At 33.6% G+C, this 23096-nt stretch overlaps 1 protein-coding gene across 4 annotated transcripts in view; it reads right to left on the reverse strand.

Moving 5' to 3' along the window:
• The window catches only part of AHI1 (Abelson helper integration site 1), a 166604-nt gene that overhangs the window by 100626 nt on the left and 42882 nt on the right, over nt 1-23096 (reverse strand). For all 4 annotated transcript variants that reach the window (XM_012722687.1, XM_012722683.1, XM_012722689.1 and 1 more), the window contains 4 exons: nt 20737-20867; nt 19114-19254; nt 7239-7435; nt 6586-6612 (listed from right to left, as the gene is read on the reverse strand). In XM_012722687.1, the coding sequence (XP_012578141.1) occupies nt 6586-6612; nt 7239-7435; nt 19114-19254; nt 20737-20867 (496 nt within the window). The remainder of the gene's footprint in view (nt 1-6585; nt 6613-7238; nt 7436-19113; nt 19255-20736; nt 20868-23096) is intronic.

Consider the following 23096-nt stretch of genomic DNA (forward strand, 5'->3'; position numbering starts at 1 on the left):
CAGACCTGTCCTGACCTGCCCACTGCTCCCCTCAGCAGTGTACTTCGTCAGCCATTCTGCTACTGACCTGTCTCTTTTGAATCCTCTCACCACCTGTACCCCAGTTCTGTATGCGTAAGTAATAAATCTTAAAAAAAAAAAAAAAAAAACTCCAATAGGATGGGGGAGTGAACATGTAGAGATGCGGGCAGGGTGGATGCCCAGGGAGGGCAAAGGCCCTCCACACCTCTCCCCACTTACCTTGCCCTACCATTTTGATGTTCATTTTCTTCTTTATCATAGCCTTTTATAAGGAATTGATAATCAACATGTAGACTACTTTCCTGTGTCTATGATTTGTTCTAGTACATTAATCAACCCCATAGAGGGGGTGGTGGGAACCTCCAATTTATAGCTGAATGGTCAGAAACACAGGTAACAACCTGGACATGAAGTTGGGGGGCATCTTGCGGGACTGAGTTTTTTATCTTGAGCAACCTGACACTACCTCCAGGTGGACAGAGTCATAACTGAGGGCACACAGCTGGTGTCACAGAATGGCTTAGGTGGAAAAACCCACAATGTACCTGGTGCCAGAAGTGTTACAAGTATAGAAAAGTACAAGAATAAAGAGGACACACAGGAGGAAAGTTTGTTTTTCAAAAACACTAAGTTTTCTTCCAGTTTTCTAGGATTTCCAGTAGTAAAATCTAGTTAATTTCTTCTAGTGGCCTATTACCACTTATACTATTCCGATAATCATGCCAGTTTTCCAAATACTATCAAAATGATAAAGTTTAATTTGCATCTAGTGAGTTTGGGGATGAAATAATTGTGTATAAAAAGATTAGAAGGAAAACCTCTCTAAATAATTAAAAGCCACTATTCTATTCAAATCCAATCTTTCTTTATGCTAAAAATACCAAAAAAAAAAACTTAAGGAGATTAAAAATTATCTTCTCTAATTCTATTTTATAAACATTTCTATTTTTCAGTGAATAATACATAACAGATAGATTGTAATATAAATTACTACTTTACCTTTACAGCATTCTACTTAACATAAGTAAATTTTAGCTTGCCCATGTTTATATTCATCTAGAGTAGGTGACATTAATAAACAAGCAAAAAGATCAAATTCTCTCAAGTCAAACAACTTACAGACAAGTAATGAAACTCAGACATGTAAAGACAGGACACAAGGCAACGTTATGTGAAATTTAAAAAGGAAAGGAGAGAAGGAGGAGGAAAGAGAGTTGCTCCTTCCTGAAAGAATAACTTAATTTGGAAAAGACAGAAAAATTAATAATAATTTAAGACAGAATAGGCCCAATTATGTAGCATGCCAGACATAAATATCTGACAACATGAGAAAAAAACCAGATTAATTCCATTTGTGAGGAATCAAAAAATGCTAAAGGGAATAAAACCTAGGGAATGCCAATTCTGGTGTGCTTCAATCCAATTCTAAGCACAGAGCAAGGAAACTTGTAAATAATAAATTCATATGTAGATAGTCTAGGGCTACTGTGATTCAGAGTCACACAATCATTTTACTTCCATTTATTGTCTTGGAAGGAATCAGATGAAAACTAATCAAACTTATCTGCCCAGCTATCCTGTTTCCACCCACTGGTCTATCAAAAGGATGAAAAATCCCTTCTCAAAGCTAGTTTTTTCACTAGTATTTAGTTAAAGGAAATTTAAGCTTTGCATATTCAGCCTTGGTTTTAATGGCTCCCATTCTGTGTTCGACCCACTCCAGTTGTGTTTTTGACTCTACTACTCACTGATAACTACTACTTACTGAAATGACTTTCATCAAGGTGACCAAAGGACACCACACCATCAAATACAATGGTCAAATTTTCTCTCTTCATTTTACTCTTTCTCTCAGTAGTATATGAGCTTATCACTCCTGTACTCGCCTTTTGACTTCCTATATATATATATATGTATACCCTTCTCCTGAGCCAGTGTTCAGATATTTAGCTATACTCAGACCAGGCAATCTCATCTAAGCTGGCAGTTCTGAAAAAGATGCCTTTGGGTTCTTCCATGAGCTCAGAAACAAGTACCCATTGCCTTCTTTGTAGATATAATCATATACAAAACTCTATTCTAAAATTTGCTCCCTCCACTCCAGCATTCCTCATGTCATTAAAAAGCACTGCAAGAGTATGTGCTGAAAGCAACAACAAATAAGCCATTTTCCAATTCCTATTTCTTTTACCTAAAACCACATTCATCAATAGATCACGTGATTCTACTTCCAGAAAATATCCCAAATCTGCATCTTCTTTATTACCATTGTCATAGTAATTAAACAGAAAGGCCATTAGATTGAGGCAGCTCTAATGCCATGGCAGCTAGTCTTTGACCTACTTAACTAAAATCTAAGCCTGCAACTACCTTTAGGTTACGAAATCAAACCATAAGGTCAAAATCAACCACCACAGGCAGACAGCTAGGCTTTAAGCTCTAGCTGAGTATAACCTTTTTGCTTTGCTTCCACCTTTTCTACAAAAAACGAACAAACAAAAAACCTTCCTGTGTGTAGAGTGCTTTCAACCACCTTTGGTTCAGCACTGCTCAACCTGATTTTTGCTCAAGTAAACTCATAAAATATCTGTTTACCTTTTAATATCATCCTATTCCATGCTTCCATCACCTAATTCTTGGAGTATTGCCACAATGTGCTATCTGGTCTCTGCTTGGAAGATTTTTACTTTCTCATTAAGATTCATTCTTGAATTCTCCCCAGTTAACACCTCAGACATTTAACATCTGTAAAGCAGCATCCTCACTGTTCACTCAAGGGTAGCAGAATATGCCATTCCCAAACTGCCTCTGTGGCCTAAGATTTGCTTTGAGAAATGAAACAGGAGAGGTGCTGAAAGCAGAAGTTACCTTTCTGAAGAAAGTTTACCTCAGAAAGGAGGCCTGTACCAAGAAGAATGTTATTATTGCCGGAGATCATTTTTTACACCTATTGTGTAGCCACACAGAAGGGCAATCTTTGTTGAGTCAACCTCTCTTCTGCTCACTTTCCCATAATTGCCCTGCCCACATAGAAGCCCCAGAGCCTTCTAGTCTCAGGAGGCCACATAAGCCTCAACTGCCCAGCAGCCTCTGCAGTCTCCTATCTTTTTGGAGCCCTTATATGTATGTAATTAAATGGCTTTTTTCCCTCCTGTTAATCTCTGTCAATTTCATTCTTTGAGAGATTACAGAACATAGAAGGGGAAGAAGGAACATTTTTTCCAACCCTCCATACCATGCTTGCAGAGGTCCACGTGAGCTACTCCTAATTATCTCTCCAATCTTGTCACGAAATACCATGCCTGCTGGCAGACTCACTGCACTATGCTAATTGTATTCATTGCAGATAGTCTTCTTTCTGATCTTCGTGCACGCCAGTTTTTCTTCCAGTTGAGGACTTTAAGCACTAGCTCCTTACTAGGTGCTTCTCTTAGAGAGGCTTCCAGGACCGTCCTCTGAAAGAAGACTCTGCCCAGAATCTACTTTATTTCCTTCCCTTTGTCCCATGAAATCTACTTTATTTCCTTCACATCACTTATTGTATGAAATGATTTTTCCTTTTCTATTGTTTGTAGCTCATGATAAAATGTTCTTCAATGTTCCATACCAAACACCAAAAAATTTATCAGCGTGCACTCAATAAATATTTGTTTAAAGACTATAAATGGGCCCTTCCTGCTAGTGCAGTCTGTGGAAGTACATCACTGTGAGGCTGGCTGCAGCAGCTTCTGTTAAGAGTTTGATCCCTGCTCCACCCCAGAGGTGATCCACATGATGCAGCAGATCTCTCCTGTCTCACTGGCTGCTCCCCTCGTAAGTGCACTTTGTTGATCTGCCTATTCTGCTCCCCACTCTGACAATGGTGAATCTTCTCACTGCCCCTGCACCTCTGGCCTGTAACACAGTTCTGTGTGCATAAATAAATAAGTCTTTTTAAATAAAGAATATAAATGGAAAATAAGAGTGAATCTTCAACAATATAAAAATTTGGGTGGGAAAGAAGAAACAATGAGCAACTTAAACTTGATAAAAATTAAAACCTTTTTTGATTTAAAAGAAAGTGAAAAGATAACCTAAAAAATGGGATAAAACATTTGCAAATCTAGCTAGAAGACCTGAACAAGAAGAACTCTTCAAAGTGAACACTAAAAACCAAAAATAATATTTAAAGAATGGTAAAAAAAAAAAAATTGAACAAGTGTTTGTCCAACGATATCCAAATAATATGTCAAAAATGTTCATCACTGTTAGGAAAATGCAAATCTAAGTCACAATGAGAAACTACCACACACTACAGTAACTAAAGTAAAAAAGGCAGGAAATAATAAGTGTTGACAAAGATGAGGAGAGAAAATGGAGCCCCGCTAATTGTTGGAGAATTAATAGTGTAGCCACTCTGAAAAGTTAAACAAAGTGTTAACACAGAGTTACGCTAAGATTTTGGTCCCAGATCTATAACCCACAATTCCAGCCCAATCAGAGGACTGGTGAAATGAAATCATATGCCTACCCAAAAATTATACAAATATATTCACAGAGGCATTATTTTTAACAGTCAACAAGGAGAAGTAGCCCAAATGTCCACAAAATGATGAATGGATAAACAAATAAAATACATTCACGCTACAGCATCTTACTTGCCTGCTACATATGGAGGAACTGTGAAAACAATACTCTAAGTGAAAAAAGCCAGTTACAAATGATTGCCTGGTGCATCAGGAATGGGGAATGATGGCTAAGAAATGTGGAATTTCTTTCTGGGGCAATGAAAATGTTCTAAAATCAGACAGCAGTGATGTACAATTCAATGAAAATGGTAAGTTCAATGAATTTACACTTTAACAGGATGAACAGAGGGGCATATAAATTAAATCACAATAAAACTGGTATAAAAAAGAGAATAAAGACTTTAGTAGGTTCATCTTCTTAATTTCCAAATACATCATCATATTGTCAATGTGCATTTCTCCTGCTATTACTAAGCAAGATGGATATAAGGGAAAAAACATGATCCTCCACTCGGGGGGTTTTCAGAATACTAGAGGACGTTCTCCATAAAGGCCTGCCAGATACATGCAGAACACTTTAGTCATGCAACTTTTGGACAGCACTGAGGTATATGCTGTATTTATTATATGACATATTTGCCACAAACAAAAGAGAAATAGCTCTGAATTGTTAGGCAGAAAATAAAGTGGTTTTGACTCTAATTTTATATAATATACATACTTAAGATTTAGTAATCTTGGTGCTACAATCATCACACCAATCATTGCTGCTATCAGGAACAAGTTTCCTGAACATCTGCAGCCCAAGTCAGAATATAGCTTGTTCTCTTTTCTCCTCTGTCTTCCTTCCCCTTGTCTATATTCCATATCCTGTTGACTTGTGATATTAGGTAAAAAAAAAAGTGATGGTCCTGACTGATACTGGACAGCTCAATGATGGGGCAAGTCTAGTATTTTCTGACACTTTGCTCCATAATGCCCTGAGTGAAGAGACAGCAGCTCACTTCTATATTCCAGAGGGTAGAAGGTGACTACTGAATTAAAAAACAAACAAACAAACCAAAAACTTCACTACACTGATATATATGAAATAGTCTTTGACCATAACTCACACCATTCTAATTCTTTCCCTATGGATGTCTCACCTTTTCACTTTGTGATGTATAATTACATTTTATAAATGAATGACTGTTAACTATTCAATTGACTTTTGGTGGCGGAGAACAGAAGAAAAAAGGGAAGGATGAACATGTGCTGTCACTCCAACTCTTGTAAGTAAAAATTTAGTTTCTTGACAACTGAGTTTAAGGCTAACAACCTTGCCAGTAAACTGCAAAGTGCTGCTGGGCTAAAAGCATCTCGGAAACAATTTACTTGAAATTGTTTAACAAACAAAATATACCATCATTTTTAGACCAATTTTAGGGTATTGTAAAAAAACCACTTACCTTCAACAAGTCTCCGCTTCCTCCTTCCTAACGCTGAAATTACAATGATAACTAATCTCTCAGGCTTGTTATGTAGTTTAACGGGGAAAGACATGGAAAATGTGTACAAATGATAAAAAGCATCATCAACATAATGTCTCATTGCTACTTATAAGCAGCTTCTATACATTGCAAGGTTTATACAGGCTTGTTAGGTAGTTTAACAGGGAAAGATGTGAAAAATGTATACAAATGATCAAAAGCATCATCAGCATAATGTCCCACTGCTATTTATTTGCAGCTTGTATACATTTCAAGGTTTATACAACTTAACACACACACACACTGGAACTGTACTGGTGACTTTACTGATCCTTTACTGAAAGTAGATCCCAGCCACTGAATATTTTTAGATCGTAAAAACCATGAAACTACTTGCAAAATTTGCAGGTTCCAGTATTATGTAATTCCTTGATAAATTCAAGCTTAAATAAGGAAAATATATAACAGCTACTTTTGTGAAAATTCTATTAGAAACTATTCATTTAGCAATATATACAACTTTCTGTGTGCATCACAATGAAAACTATTGTGTTAATGATATCTTCCTGGTAGTAAAAACTACTTACCTTTGCTGCAGAGGCTCTTATCACCTCCTAAAAAATACAATAAGAAACAGATAATTTCTTTTAATGAAATATCAACTTTTTTAACATACTAAGATCCTAAGCTTTCAATACCAAACATCATACTTCTATGGACCAAGCACTCCCTTCCTATTTTCATTATCTGTTTTCCAGTTTTGTGGGCAATACCTAGTTTGTGTGGTGCTTCTTTTCATAGAGGTTAGATAGAACATTTATACATACTTATAAAACAATGTAAAACATGCTTATTTCCTTGGTCCATTTCTTTTTAAATTCTCACTATCCATCATTTTTGGCTATTTTTTTCATGTTAAGGAATGGGTCTTCCTTTTATATGTCTCATATAAATATTTCCCTAGACTGATGTGCAGTGCATGTATGTGACACACATAATTTTAAACTGGGAAGGCTGTGTTTACAGAGATATCAAGTGAGGAAAGCATGACAGGTTATAATAAGGTCAGTTTGTGTATTGTAGCTAGTAACAAAAAGGCACTATAAAAGTATAAGAAAGCTTAGTTTTAAGTTACTAGCTTGCTTCACCTAACTAGTATCTACTAGAAAGGCAATGTAAAACAGGATCACAAGGCTTTAAAATTTCCAACTTTCCAACTGCATAAAATAATTAAACATACTGTGACAGAATCAAGTCTTTGTTTCACTTGCTGCATCTTCATTGATGAGTTTTCAGTGTGGACATAGTCATCAATCTGAGAAGAGCCTTGACATGGCAATTTAGGGCAGGGGCACGAAGCATCCTGACTTTGCTGTATCCCAGGTACAGGAAACGTTCCATTGTAGCGTTTCAACATTTCAGTCTCCTGTTGGGCAACTGGGAAAATGAATCCATAATTATAGCAAAGGCATATAATTATGAAATAATTAGCCCATGAAATAGTAGCATTAAATGATCAGAAGCTGCATAATATATTTTAAATACTGGATAATAAAAAGACAGCATCACTCTCAACATGTCAAATTACTAAATACTATAAAGATCTTGAAGGAATATATATTAATTGGTATGAGAGCTTAAATTTAAATATACATCTATGTAAAAAATACCACAAAGAATCAAAAGTATAATGTAAGTAAAGGAAATTAAAGAACAATAAAAATTATTCAAAAGCCCACTATTGTAACACAACTATTTTCATATACCTCTCCTAATCTTTATACATATCTATATTTTATGTAATATAGTATAAATACAATTTAACATGTATTATAAATGAGAACATTTTTGTGTTTCTATAATTATGTAATTACAATACCTCACCTAATATAGTATGATAATTTATGCATGACTTCTCTAACTCAATATTAGGCATATTTCTTGTTTTCCTTCATCACAGACCATTATAAATACTTTCATAGTCTAATTAGTTCCTCACTATAATTCTTTTTTTGGATTTATTTCCCCAAAGTAGGGTAGATGACTCAAAGGTTGATTGTTTTTGATGATAACAATGATGATACATGGTTACACCATATTCTCCTGACTGGTTTTAGGATGCTTTCACAAACATATACCATTATTATTTAAAATTATTATAGTGGAGGGCAGAAATTAAATACTAACCCAAACCTGATAAAGACGTAAGAAAATGTTTAAATCTGAAAAATTTTCAATGAAGATGTAGTAAAACATTTAAAACAAATGACCTCAATAAACCAATCAGAAGCAAGAAAACTGAAACAATAACAGGAAGTCCAGGCCACATGGCTTCACAAGTGAGTTGTACCAAATTCAAAGATGAACTAGTACCTATCCTGCTTAACCTCTTCCAAAAATGAAAGAAAATTTCCAAATCCACCTTATCAGGCCAACATGAATCTAACTCTAAACAAAACACCACAAAAAAAGAAACTGACAGACCAATTTTCCCAGTAAACAGAGATGTTAAAATCCTAACAAACTGAATCCAATGAAGCATTAAAAGGATCATACACCAAGACCAAATGGGGTTCATACCAGGATAAAAGTGGTTAAACATCCAAAAATCAATCAACCTAATTCATTACATCATCAGAAATAAAAACCATATGAGGACATCAATAATGCTGAGAAATCATTTGATAAGCACCAACATCCATTTATGATAAAAACTGCGGAAAAACTTAGGATAAATGAAGCTTACTTTAACATAATAAAAGTTATTTACAACAAACCCATAGCTAATCTCAGTCTCTAAGATGAAAAACTAAGTTTTCCACTAAGAGCTGGTACAAGATAGGGGCATCCACTCTTACCATTACTATTCCACATAGTATTGGAAGTTCTAGAGCAATGAGACCAGAGAAATATATAAAAGGAATCCAAATGTGTAAAGAAAAAGTAAACCTATTTTTTTTATTGTATTTTTCTCATAATATATAGAGAGCCCTCAAAACTTCGTGGAAAAAATAATAAAAACAATTACTAAACTTAGCAAAGTATCAGGAATTAAAACAACAATGAATAAGGGTAGCCAGGATTTAGTAACATTGTGTTTAAATAATGGAAAAACATGTAATAGTAGAATTACACAATAGTGTTTAAATAAACTATTCCTTTAATGAAAAGGAGTTTAGTTACTAAAGTCATATACAGAAGTAAAATTATCATGATTGAAAACTTCTCATATTATTAGTTGGGAGAGAAAATAGTAAAAATATAAACAATATACAACAGAATGATCACATTATTTTAGTTAACTACCTTTGTTTTCCCAACTATGAATTTGAGATGGCACGCATAAAAAATGTTAAGTTTGGTCTTTGTATCAATGTATTACTTCATTCAAACACCCCAAGTGAAGAATAATTTGCTTAGTAATAATTTGTGTTCTCTCTTGTAGACTTTGTGATGTAAGTGCCAGAGAGCAGTTTAAGGGAGATCAGCTGACAAAGCTCCAGTCAGAATAGGGTACATCCCTCCACACCAACTGCTGTCGCTAAGTGGGCATGCACCTAGATTTTTTTTCAAGTTTGACTATCTTCAACACATATTTTAAATTTCTTAACACTTGGGACATTTATTTAACTGTCAAATACTCAAAAACTGTTTAAAGGACAAAGAAAATTTAAAGCTATGGAAGAAAACAAAAGTACTCAAAGATTGGAATTTGGATGGTTTAAAACAGTAAAAAGATTGGGGATGAAGAAATCAACACATGAAAATCATGGGTCATCCATCTTTTCATCTTTGCTTTATTTGCTTTTCATAATTGTTTTAATCTTGCATTATTTTTTTCCTGCTGTTACAGAAAGTTGAGTTTAATTATTTAATGGAATTTTCTAACTTCCTATGTTTTGCATTTGGTACTTATTAATTTTTCAACTGGTATTTCACTTCTAGCTCTGATTAAGTACAGGTATACAGGATAGTAAAATTTCGGATTTTATCTGCCTTATTCTTTTTGCCAAGCAGTATTTGCCAAGTAGTATACTTTGCTAAGCATGATTTATTCTTCTTGTTTAAAGAAAGAATTTGAATAGTGAAAAATAACAAAGGCACTGTCTGAATATTTGTTTATTTTTTCAGGCATTAAGATGCCTTTCAGAAAGGACTTATGACCTAAATGAATGCAGATCACAAGAGTAAACCCCAAACAACCATGCATACTTGCTCCTATTGTCTGAAGATAATTTTATGACTGGATGTCAAGGAGTCAAATTAATATCCTACTTTATCTTTAGTAGCTGTTTTCTGTGAAAACAGTCATAAACAACTTTTGCAGAAATATTCCCAAAGACCTTTCTCAAATACTAGAAACAGTAGCTGCTTACAGGCTTCTTACATTCTTTTCTGTCTCCCACCTTCCACAAACAAATATATCTACTTGTAAGAGACTTAAAAGGTTATTTCCTGTCAAATAAGTTATAATAGATAGTTCGGAAATTCCTCCAAGCTCTATGCTTCTGACATTTTAAAGGTTTCTAAATCATTTTTACATAGGCCATGGCTGGAGTATGATGATGCAATTCAATAACAATTTCTTCACTTCTCCATTTTTTTCTTCTTTGCGCTAATTAATTTCATACTTTAAATATTTTGCTCTAACCTAACCTGTGTTTAAAACTTTTAGTTTTATAGCCTCATTCCCACTTTTTCAGTAACCTTCTGAGGCATGCACTAGAGCAGTATTTGGGAAGACAAAGACATTGGCCTCTTCTGGGGGTTTGAATCTTTTTTTTTTTTTTTTTTAAGATTTATCTACTTATGCATACAGAACTGGGATGCAGGCCAGAGGTGCAGGGATGGTGAGAGGATTCACCATAGACACAGTGGGGAGCAGAACAGGCAGATCAATAAAGTACACTGCTGAGGGCAGCAGCGGGCCAGTCAGGAGAGGTCTGCCACGCCATGTGGGTCACTTCCGGCACAGGGATCAAACTCATGCGGAAGTGGCTATAGCTTCTTAGTGCTGCGCTTTAAACTGCTGTGCCACCAGGGAGGGCCTGGGTTTCAATCTTTTACAGAGCAACAAGGAATGACTTTAATTTGCTAAGTGGTACAACAGAGGAACAGACAAGGTGTTGTGCACATAGAGGTGGCAACTACAATACACTCATTTAAAGAATGCTACACCATCAAAATACTTTTAAGTTTACCTCCATTATGCTACAACTTGGAGTTTTCAATTCTACACAATTCAAACTCTTAATCTGTTTTTGTAACTGACAATCCTTTCATTTTTATAGTAAATGCAATGCTTTGTGTTATGCTGTGATCTTAATAAAAAAATGATGTGGCTTTCTCAGGAGATTTTTATCTCTATAGGAGGAAGAATAGAGGAAATAGAGTTTTAATCCATTGTAAGTAAATATAAGGTTTATTATTATTAAAATGTGATTTATGTTATTGTTTTATAATAAAACAAAAACACAACATATTTTCTCCCTACCCTTTATAGGAAAATGTCCTTCTGATTAAAAGTTCAATTTCTTTGTTCAAGGCCTGTTATTATATGTAACCCTATTACTATACAATCATTTTACATGATACTTAATCTCTTTCTTAAAAAAAAAAAACTTCTAATTATGATTACTGTAAGCTAGTAGGTATACTTCTCTAGTTTCTCTGCATTCAGCTTCCTTCTCTTCCTTTAACATCTGTTATGTGTAGAGAATTTCTGTGGTCTTAAGTTTGTGTTTCCTAAAAATATATATGTTGAAATCCTAATCCCCAAAGTGATGGTATTAGGAGAGAGGGCCTTGGGAAGTGATCAAGTCACAAGACCAGAACCCTCATGAATAGGATTAGGGCCTTTATTATAGGAGAAGCCCTAGAGAACACCCTTGTCATTCCCATAGTTGGAAGGAATGATTTATGAGCAAAAAAGTGGGTTCTTGATCAACAATGAATCTGCTGGCTCGTAACTTTGGGCTTTCCAGCTTTCATAGCTACGAGAAATACATTTTTTTTGTTCATGAGTCATACAGTCTCTGGATTTTACTATACCAGCCCAAAGGGATTGAAACAAGAATATAAGTCAGTAAGACACTATCTCACTCCATTAAGAATGATCCATATCAGAAAAAACAGAAATAAGAAATGTTGGTTAAGGGTATAAAAAAAAGAACCCCTGTACGCTGTCAGTGGGGCTGTAGATGGTTCAGCCACTATGAAAAACAGTGTGGAGCTTTTTCAAAATATTAAAAGTAGATATATTTCATTATCCAGCAATGCCATGCCTTGTTATTTATCTAAAGAATGCAGAAGCACTACTTCAAAGGGATATGTGCACTCATACATTCACTGCAGCGCTGTTAACAATTGCCAAGTCATGGAAACAATCTAAATCTTAACAACAGATGACTAGGCTAAGAAGATGTGGTACACATACATGATAGAATACCATTCAGCTATAAAAAAATTTGAGCTTATGCTATTTGCAACATGGATGGAACTGGAGATGACTAAGTGAAATAAGCTATAAAGGAGAAAACAAATGTTAGATGATTTTACTCACATAAAAGAAAGAAAAATAAAACAAAGGAACTAATAAAACCAAACCAAAACAAAATCTAGAAATAACAGCAGAATTCAGGCAGCTAGAGGCAGACAGTGAGGATCGGGATAATGTGGGTAGGGAACCCATTAGTATATGAAAAAGGGACATAGGTATCCTGGGTTGGGTGGGGTGTGGCGATGCACATTTGAGAAGGTATGACTCTATTCCTCTGAATCATATGCAGTGCTGTAAACCAGTTACCGCAAAAAAAAAAATATATATATATATATATATAATTTCCAAGGGCTTATGATTGAATTGTATTTTATCAACCTGATTTTGCTTCAGCTAATATTAAGACAATGTATAAAGAAATTAAAGAAAGTCTACTAACACTTTGCCTAGCTATAGTTCAGGGTCAGTTGTTTATCTTTTATTTCCTTGATATTTTCTAAGTATCAAGTAGAATTTTGTTATTAATAAAACTGCTCAAAAATCCAGGCAATGTAGTAGACCAATCCAAGAAAATGTAATAGCCTTGTGTCTCATAGTCAACCAAAAGGGAAAGCATGTAATATCACTCATCAAATCTGTTAGTTGAATGCTAAAATAAAATAAACCATTTCCAAATCCCCCAAGCTACATGTGATTGCCCTTTTGCTGGTTTCCTACTCCATTATTAATCATCACACCCGTTTCTCAACTGAAAATGTGTGTTGTGCATACTGTTACAGACAGCAGTTAGGATTCCCTCCTGTAGCTCAGTTCATTCAGTCTAATATTAATTGAATTCATTTTGCCCTTTGATAAAACATTGATGCAATATAACTTTATGGGTAAAAATACAAACACAGAAATGCTGAACTATCTGAACAGCAGAGATGGATGGCATTGGCCTAGAACGCCAGTGCTCTCCTCCTATGCTAGTCTTCCCTGCCACGCAGTCGTCTACCATATCATTCTACCTTCTTGGTGACTTTAAACAGCACCAGCGTAAGCATTAAAAACTTTGCCTGGATGAGGAATTCAGAGTTCTGACTTATGCTCAAAACATTAAGTTGACTAAGTTTTCCAATATCCAGAAACCTTGAATAACATACTTTCAAGTGAAGTTTCCATTATATGAAGATTATTAAAATAGATACATTAAGATATGAACCATAATAGGCAGTTTCAGTATGTCATAAAAATTGGCATCTCTATCACTTAATTTCTCCTACTGAGCTAAGAATACTTAAAATTTTTACCTGCAATCAGTTACACATTTTACTGCATAATCTTTTCCAAGTATGAGGATTATAATGAGTTTGCTTTTGAGTCATTTATCATCAGTAAGTACTTCAAGAACACCATTAAATTATATATAAACCATGATTACTACAATTATTTCAAGTAGACATTATCTTATTGCACGAATATTATAAACGTAGTTACATTAACAGTTAATACTACTTAATAAGAAAATTCATATGTTTATATTATGGTTTAATTCATTATGATTACCCCAATAGTCATAAAGGAATGAACTATTGATAATACTAGATACACAAAGTTTCTTTTAACTGTAAGGTGTTGTTCTTAATACTGAAGTTAAAAACAATATATTTCACCAGAGGAAACTTAAGTTACAGTCTTAATTTAAGTTACTTGATGAAACAGAACATGAAAGACGAAGTAGCTGTGACAGCTTACCGTTTTAATAGCACAGGCTTTGAAGTCACCCAGAAATCAATTGTAGTTTTATAATTTACTAACTGTGCTCTTAGGTGAATTATCTCATTCTCCCTGTACCTCAGTTTCATAATCTGGAAAACAGCATCGACAGTGAGGGTGTTGCAGGCACCATGTGTATGCAAAATGCTCTCAAGTGGAAGGGGTACACAGCACATGCCTAATAAATGTTAGCTGCTGCTGCTGCTGCTGCTCCCAACACCACCATTATCACTGTTTTACTAATTGATCATGCTTTTCATTCCATACTTTTATAAAATTTAAGGGAAAAATGTTGTTCTATAATATCTGTGATTATGATTTCAAACATTTATTCGATATCAGTAATAGTCCAGGTACTGTGCTTGACATAGGGCATTACAAACACTATGGATTTAAGCACATTATATCACAAAGTGTTTATAGGACTCTAAAAGCATACATTTCACAGAATTTATCAGTGTGAAAAAATAATAATGTAGATCATTAATGAATATGAATTATATAAATGAAATCATTTTAGTTTATCAGTTTAACTATTAAGAAGCATAAAGGACTGGAAAAGCAAAAGATAATCCATCTGCACGTATTTCCTAGGCTTCATGACCTTCTCCATCTGGGCACACAGTAAGTGTTCAATAAAGATGATCTTGCCTGAGGCACTATACCATTGTAAATCATGCCAAAATGAATTCTGACTTGGAGGAGATACTGCCACCTAGTGAAAAACTTAGCTCATTACCTAAGAGCATCAAATAATGTTGAGAAATTTCCAAATGAAGACTTCATCCACATAAAATATTATATGCATTTTGATTATATGTCAGTATTTAGGTTAGGCACTGATAAGAAAAATATGAATAGGCTTTCATTTCTGCCCCCCCACAAAGTATAACGGACACTAAGAAATCACATACTCCAGTGAGAGGCATAGAGTAAAAGATCATGCATGAAAAATAAAATACTGGTTTATCAGACACTCAAAAGCTAGTATTTCAGGAAATCTGCTAAAAAGCAGTTAACAAGTAAGAGCTTGGACTTTAAATTCAGATTTCTGGATTTAAATCCTGATTCCTATTAAATGGGAAGAAGTACAGTATTTTTTAAGATTACTATGAAAAATAAGTGTATGTAAAAGGTTTCAAACTGTACCAGGAACACAGAAAAGTGCTATGTACTAGCTATAATTATTATTAAATGTAGAACATGTTTCTTCAGGTAGACAAATACTCATTAATACCAGGAAATTAATTGCTGGAATATAGCTCCATAAATTTAATTCAGTATAAGCCGTTTCTCTGACTAGTCCTCTGTTATTATGGGAATCCTAAAAGTACACTGTCTGTGGTACTCTGTGACTAAATTTTGTATTACTAGATGATTAACCCTTTCAATACCAGGCAAATAAAACTGGCTTCTGAAAGTAAAAATCGTATTTATTACCAAAAAAAGCAAAAAGTCAGTAGAATAAAAGACCACAACCTGAACGTAAGCCTAACAAGGAAAGATGCTTGCTGACTCTTCACAGATTTTGCTAGAACTGAAAGATGAGTGATACATTTAGCTACCATTGTGGTCTCATTCACAGTAAATTTGACTTATAAAGAATGAGCTTACTCCATTTTCCCTGAAAATTACCTATGTATATCAGCAACTCTGAATAATACCAGTTAAAAATCATGCAAGTATACTACATTGTTCAAATCTTATAGCATTAAAGTGTTATCTAAAACTGCAATTATACTTCATTTTCAGATAAGAAAGTTTGGACAAAATATTGTTGCATTAATAAATAAATAAAAGGGAAGGCAAAACTATAATACGCCAATAGCACATATAATTTTCATATGAGATTTAAACACTATCTGAACTGATTTTGACTTGTATTAATAAGTAAAATATTTTAAAGTCTGAAAGAAAGAACTTATGGATATATACCATTCACAAAAACTGTGCTAAATCTTGGATTGCTTGGGATTATGTAACTTCTTCCTAAGCTTCCTCTTTTTAAAAATAGGCAGCAAAGAGTTGGGAAAATGTGTTGAAATATTTTGAGTTTTGTTTTAAAGGTGTGCTAGTATATTAAAAATTGTACAGTAAATACATTGTATAAAATAACTCTAATTTTATGGCATTATTTGAACATTTTAATTTCTAAAACACCAATAGAAATCTAAACCACCCTTAAGACATCATGAATAGAACATAATTTTCTTAACTTTACGCACTTGTTTTCTAATACAATTGACCCAAAAAGGTATATGCTCAAATAAAAGGAGAAGGCTAAAGAACAAAAAGAGAAGGGTAAAAAAAAAAAATAGTAATTTAATTTCCATTCCATAGAGAGACACTTATCAGTCTATTAAAACGTAAGTTCTCATAAAGTCAAATATGTAGTGGGCATACAAAAACCCATTTTACCTTTTTTGTTTGTATTTATTAAAAAATAAAGTACTTTTTTTGGGGGGAAAGGATGGGTTGCCCTATTAACACTTTCACAGTTCCTCTCTCCTAATAAGTACCCTCATAATACCTATCTCTTACATAGGAAAAGTATTAACAGTAGAACCAGTAACCAGACAAAAAAGTGCACTTTAGCTAGGCAAGGAAAGAGACTTATGCAAGACCACAGAACTGAACCTAAAAGCCTTGTTTTGGGGGTCCTGCAACTCTTGACTCTTTCTACTCATGCTTCTAGAATAGACTTTTTAGTCTAAATGCCCACTGTATAAAACTTAATGAGAAATCTTACCAGGATTATTCTATTGATGAAGTGACATAACACAATTGAGGATAAAAGTTTAATAAGAGTGGCATTTGAACTTGTATTCATAGTAAATATTTCAAAAGCCTAAAAAGCAAATTAGAAATTTAATGAAGACTGTTGTGAAACCTCTTAAAAGTCTGAAGAAATAACTGTGGTGCCTGTTTCCTGAATAACAGCTCCAATTATTAAGTACTTAGCATAAGTCTCCTTTATGTGAAGATCTGGAGTGGATACAAAGGAAGACCTTGTTTAAGATATATCTTTGAAGTAGACATCCTGTAATATATTATACATCCATATAATATATAATATGTATATAGTTTCTTTCTGTCAATAATTTCTTGTAAGAGTAAATGGTACTGAATTGGGGCCCTCCCTGGTGGTGCAAGGGGTTAAAGTGCAGCACCATGAAGCTATCCACAGTCTCTGAAGTATGAGTTTGATCCCCAGCCAGGGAGCTGACCCACATGGCGCTGCAGACCTCTCCTGTCTGGCCCACTGCTCCCCTCAGCAACAGATTTCAGTCAATCTACCTGTTCTGTTCCCTACTCTGTCTCTGTGCATCCTCTTATCCCTCTTACCCACAACTCTGGCCTGTACCGCAGTTCTTTTATGCATAAATAAATAAGTCTTTAAAAAAAAGAGTAAATGGTACTGAGTTGTTTAACAATTCTACTGTTAGTAATAGTGTTCTGTAAATCTGAATGTGTTAGCAAGTACATTATTTCTTCTCTGTAAAGTTCTTTAAAATAAACCTCAAATTTACACATTATTCTCTAATTTAATCTGCCTGAAAAGGCATAAGAAAATCCATGCTATGTTCAAGAACTTCAGATTTAGAACTTAACTCATTCATTTGGTAATTAGTACTTACAATAATCATTAAACAATCTGTTTTAGCATAAAGAAATACATTTAATTAATTTAAAACTCTCCAAGTAGTTCCACATTGCTATCTGCATGTATATTTATGTATTTTATAATATACAACACTATAAACCATCTCAGCTTAAACAGTAAAACATCAATCATGATACATAATATCCGAAGCAAATCAAGAGATTATAAAAACTTTTTACTTGTACAGAAACATATGAAGAAAATGGAGTTGCAGTTTTGAGAGAGAGAGAACACTATCAGTACAATGCAGACTAATGAAGCTATAAATTCACAACTGAAATTAAAGAAATATATCAAAGACAGCACAAATCCAAATAATTCTGAGAATGTACTACTATACCTAAAGAATGTGTTCTAAGTCTGTATTTCCTATTATATCTCACATGATAGAACAGTGTAATTTTAGAGCAAAGAACAATATTAGATTTCTAATTCAGATTTTGTTGTTATTGATACTTAATCATCTGCTTTATTTTTATTTTAGTAACTCTCAAAGAGTTCATTAAAACTACATGCTTTAGCAAGAGCAAAAACATAAAATAAGAAATTAACTCAATATTCAACTAAAAGTATAAGATTCACATTTCCTAATTTTTTTATCTTTTAAATTTAGTTAATACAGGGCCTTCCTGGTCATGTTGGGATTAAGTAACAGCAATATTACTGCCATTGCTGGTACTGCGGAGTTCCATCGAGGTCAAGAGGCTGACCCACATATGGCATAGTAACCTTCTCCCATCTGTCCCATTGCTCCTCAGCCATGTATTTCAGTAAATCTGCCCAGTCTGCTCCCCACTCTATCTCTGATGAATCCTCTCTCCCCCACACCTCTGGCCTGTTCTTCTATACAAAATTAAAAATATAAAAATAAACATAACTTTACAATAAATTTAGTTAACATATTTAGGTGAATTTTCTATTTAAATTGATTTACAAAAAAAGTTATGACTACCTTATCTATAAATATACACATAAGGTCATAATCATTATGGACACATTTTCTTACATGTAAGCTTAATAACTGTGCTTATGGAAAAGGAAATATAATAATAAAAACTTTAATCCATTTGACTCAGTATATTCAAAAGATCTTTGTTAACACAAAAGACAATTTTCATGTACGTTCATAATTCTAATTCAGTCTAAATATAAAGGTTACTATGAATATCTTTATTCCTCAAGTAGTGAACTTACCATGGAAATCGTAAATATACAAAAGAATTGGCTCATTCTGCCCAAATGCACAAAATGCAGCCATATTTTCAAGTGGGTGATAAGAAATATCTCGAACAGGTGACTTGAAAGGCAGATCAGAATACACTGCTACTTGTTCTCCTAAAAGAGATAAGACATACACTATTTTTTACTGTCTATTTCTCATTAAAAGATTATTTTTTATATTTACAGTAAGTATAATAAAGTTCACATTGTTTACATGAAAACCTCAAGTACTTATAAGTATATGTGTATCACTGCTTTATTTTCATTTTGTCAGTCTTCCTCTTTCCACTTCTCAATTCAACCTTTTAAATGAGGTGTTCAAGGTATAAAACAAAGAACTTAGAAGGAAGTTGAATAGTATCTATCTCTGAAACCAACACAGCTGTGCAGATGCCAACTAACAGAATTCCAGTCAGAACAAAGTGAGAAACTGCAGATCTCAAAACAAAGAATCTCAAAGTAAAGAAATTCAGTGGAAACTAAGTTTGAAATTAATTTTCTATTACTTTTTTCACAGACTACTGGAATTAGCACCTGTTTTAAAGATACTTATGATTATTAATGGCCAAACCAGGTCTATAGCACAGGTCTGTGGAAACTGTGAAAATGAAAACTCAATAAAAAATCTAGATCAAGTTATCGAAGGAAAAGGATCCATTTAACATTTCTGAATTGATGCTAAAGTACCAAATCACAGTAAGAAAAAATATCTAAGTAAATCGACAGATCAAAAAATGTTTAAAGGGAAGATTAACAGAACTGTATAAATCAAGTAACATTCATTGAAAAAATTTAAAAGCAAATGTTGTAAAATTACCTAAGTATGTTTCAAGAAAAATTTAAGCAAAGGCTTCCCTGGTGGCAAAAGGTATTAAAGCACAGCACTATGAAGCTCTCCACAGCCATGCAGCACAGTTTGAGCTCTGCCAGGGAACTGACCTACACGGTAGACCTTTCCAGACTCACACACTGCTCCCTTTAGGAGTATATTTCAGTCAATCTACTTGTTCTGGTGAATCCTCTCACCCTCTATACCCCAGTTCTGGCCTATACCCCAGTTCTTATATAAATAATTTTTTTTTTAATTATGGAATTTTAGTTTTCCCTCTGAAAAGCAAGGTGAGGCAAAAGTGAACTACCCAAGGGAAGTAGCATGTTTTAGGGAAAAAAACCTGAATTGCAGTAAATTGCTATTGAATTTTAGATATCAAAAATTCATAGGAATATTTGTTTCTAATAAAAAAGTACTCTGTAGATGTTTAGCCATTTGTATGCTTAGCTAATATTATAAATTCATCTTATACCGAAAAAATATTCTTTATTTTTCATTACAGAAAAATACTCATTAAATACTTTACTAAGATCAAAAATATCTCATTACAAGCAAGAAAAGAATAAACTTTCAATTTTATTTTAAATCTATTATGATAGCAAAACAATAAAGAACAGAATTTAATGTAAATTTAGAGTGTAACTCAGTTCCATTATCAACCTTCCAATTTTAAAAAACATAATTAAGAACTTAAAGCCAGAATTTCCCTGAAAAATATTCCAAATTTTTTTTTTAATCTTGTTTTGAATCAATGAGTTATTTACCTGTTTCTGGGTTCCAAACATATACCATTCCATCCTCACTTCCAGCAAAGAGAAAAGTCCCACATGGTGTCAAAGTACTATGAATCTTCTCCCGATAATTTGCTGCACCTACAAATTTTCTTGCAGCTAATCTATGAACAACAAAAAAGCTTTACAAATGTAATCTGTCTTACCCATTTATAAGACTAGCAGTAGAGAAAATTTTAAATATTTCACATGCATTTAATAAACACATTTTCAGTCTCTGCAGGAGAAAGTCTATGATGGTTATAGATTAAATCAAGATAATCCTAGAGATCAGAGAGATTATAATTTAATGCGAGAGAGAAGAAATGAACCAATTTAAAACAGAAAATAGATGCAGAAAGTACCACAAATGAAGAGCAGAAAGGAAACTGCAAATCTGGATAATAGAGATTACTTCTAGCTATGGAGAGAAAGACTACATTAGAAGAAACACTAGAGTTGGTGACTAAAAAATGAACAGAATTTCTATATTTCTAGATATATTTCTCATGTGATGAATTACTATTTTCTTCTTTTTTCTATATGTGCATATACACACTCTATCAATCCACCAGTATCCATACCCCTATATGCTGTCCTTTTCCTCCTTCTCCTCTTTCCTAGCCCCTACTCCCTCTGGATACCATTATCTTCTTTCAAGAGGTCAAGATTTATTCCTACTATTTTTCCTATGTATATTTTTGCTTATATATATTCCATGGATGAATAAAACTACCCGCTATCTTTCTTTCACTGTTTGACTTATTTTACTTAACATAATCACCTCATGACCCATGCACATTGCCCCAAATGCCACTATTTCATTCATTTTGCACAGCTATGTAATACTCCACTGAGTATATACTCTACCATTCTTTATCCATTCATCTTTGAAAGGCATTTGGATTGGATCTGTAACTTGGAAATTGTGGACAGTGCTATTATGTACACAGACATAGAAAAATCTTCTCATGTTAAAGCTTTCATATATTTGGATAAATACCAAGTAGCCATATTGTGGATCTATTCTTGAGAATGCTCTGTGTGTACTGGAGAAGAAAGTGTCTTTATTTTTTTCTGGGATGAACACTCTACAAGTGTCTAATAACTCTATGTGTTCTAAAAGTTCATCTAAGGCCTTTATTTCTTTGTCAAATTCTCTGTCCATATGATCTATCCCTTCATGTCAGTAGTGTAATGAGGCCTTCAACAATGATTGTACTTCTGTCGTTATGTTGTTTAGTTCTGTTAATAGTTACTTCATGCATTGTGTTTTTAAAATTACAGAAATATCTGATCCTCATAAAATTGTTAGCAAAAAAATTATTAACTCATCTATTAAATATGGTATCCAACTTCACATACTTATTTCACTTATGAATATCAGGTAACAATGTTACAGTACCTACTGTCTACCCAGTTAGCACTATTATTATCCCTGGTTTAAAGACAGGGTTTGGTTTTACAGATACTGCTCTGTTATCTCCTTTTTTTTTTTTTTTTCATTTAATAATAAACCACAATGGTCCTACAAGAAAACGAGTATATATAATATTAAAAGCTTTATGCTATAAAATATTTTAAAGTTTCTATTGTTGGATAATTCTTAGTGTCTTTCTAGTTTTTCCTCATGATGAATATGATTTATATGAACAATTCTGAATATGTATTTTTTGCACTATTTTATAATGTTTCCTTTCCATAAATGTCCCACAACTGAGGTTATTGGATCAAACATACCATAAGCCCTTGCTATGTGCTGTAATGATTTAAGTGTTTTATATTATAAACCAATATATCCCCATAAAACCTATACGATGCTAGTGCGCTGTTTTTCCCTATTGGAGATATGAAGAGAGACACACAGAGGTCATCAGCTAATAAGGGGTGGACGAGGTAGTATTTGATTCCAAGCAGTTTGTCTCAAGAGCCATGACCTTAGGTTGAATATTATACTGCTAAAAACAAAACCAAATTTCTAAGGCTTGGTATTCTAAAATATGGCTCTAATCTCTATTTCTAAAAAATTTTCTCTTAATACTCCTTATCAGGAAACCTATGCTCATACAGATGAAAATTTACTTTGTCTCAAGCTCAACTTACACACTCACTTATGAACATTAGTTCAAGCTTTTCATGCCTCCCATCCTATTGAAAATACATACAACTTGTCTAAATCTACTCATTCTTCAAAACTGAGTTCAAATTCCCACTCTCCATTAAGTCTTTAATAGAAAAATTTATTATACCTACCATATTGCTGCCATGAAAAATATATTCATTTTACTATATACTTAAGTTCACTAAAAAATGTGTACTGAGTTGGTGCAGCGGGTTAAAGCACACCACTAAGA

This window comes from Condylura cristata, unplaced genomic scaffold (assembly GCF_000260355.1).
Source record: "Condylura cristata isolate star-nosed mole 26May11 unplaced genomic scaffold, ConCri1.0 scaffold00001, whole genome shotgun sequence".
Classification (NCBI taxonomy): Eukaryota; Metazoa; Chordata; class Mammalia; order Eulipotyphla; family Talpidae; genus Condylura; species Condylura cristata.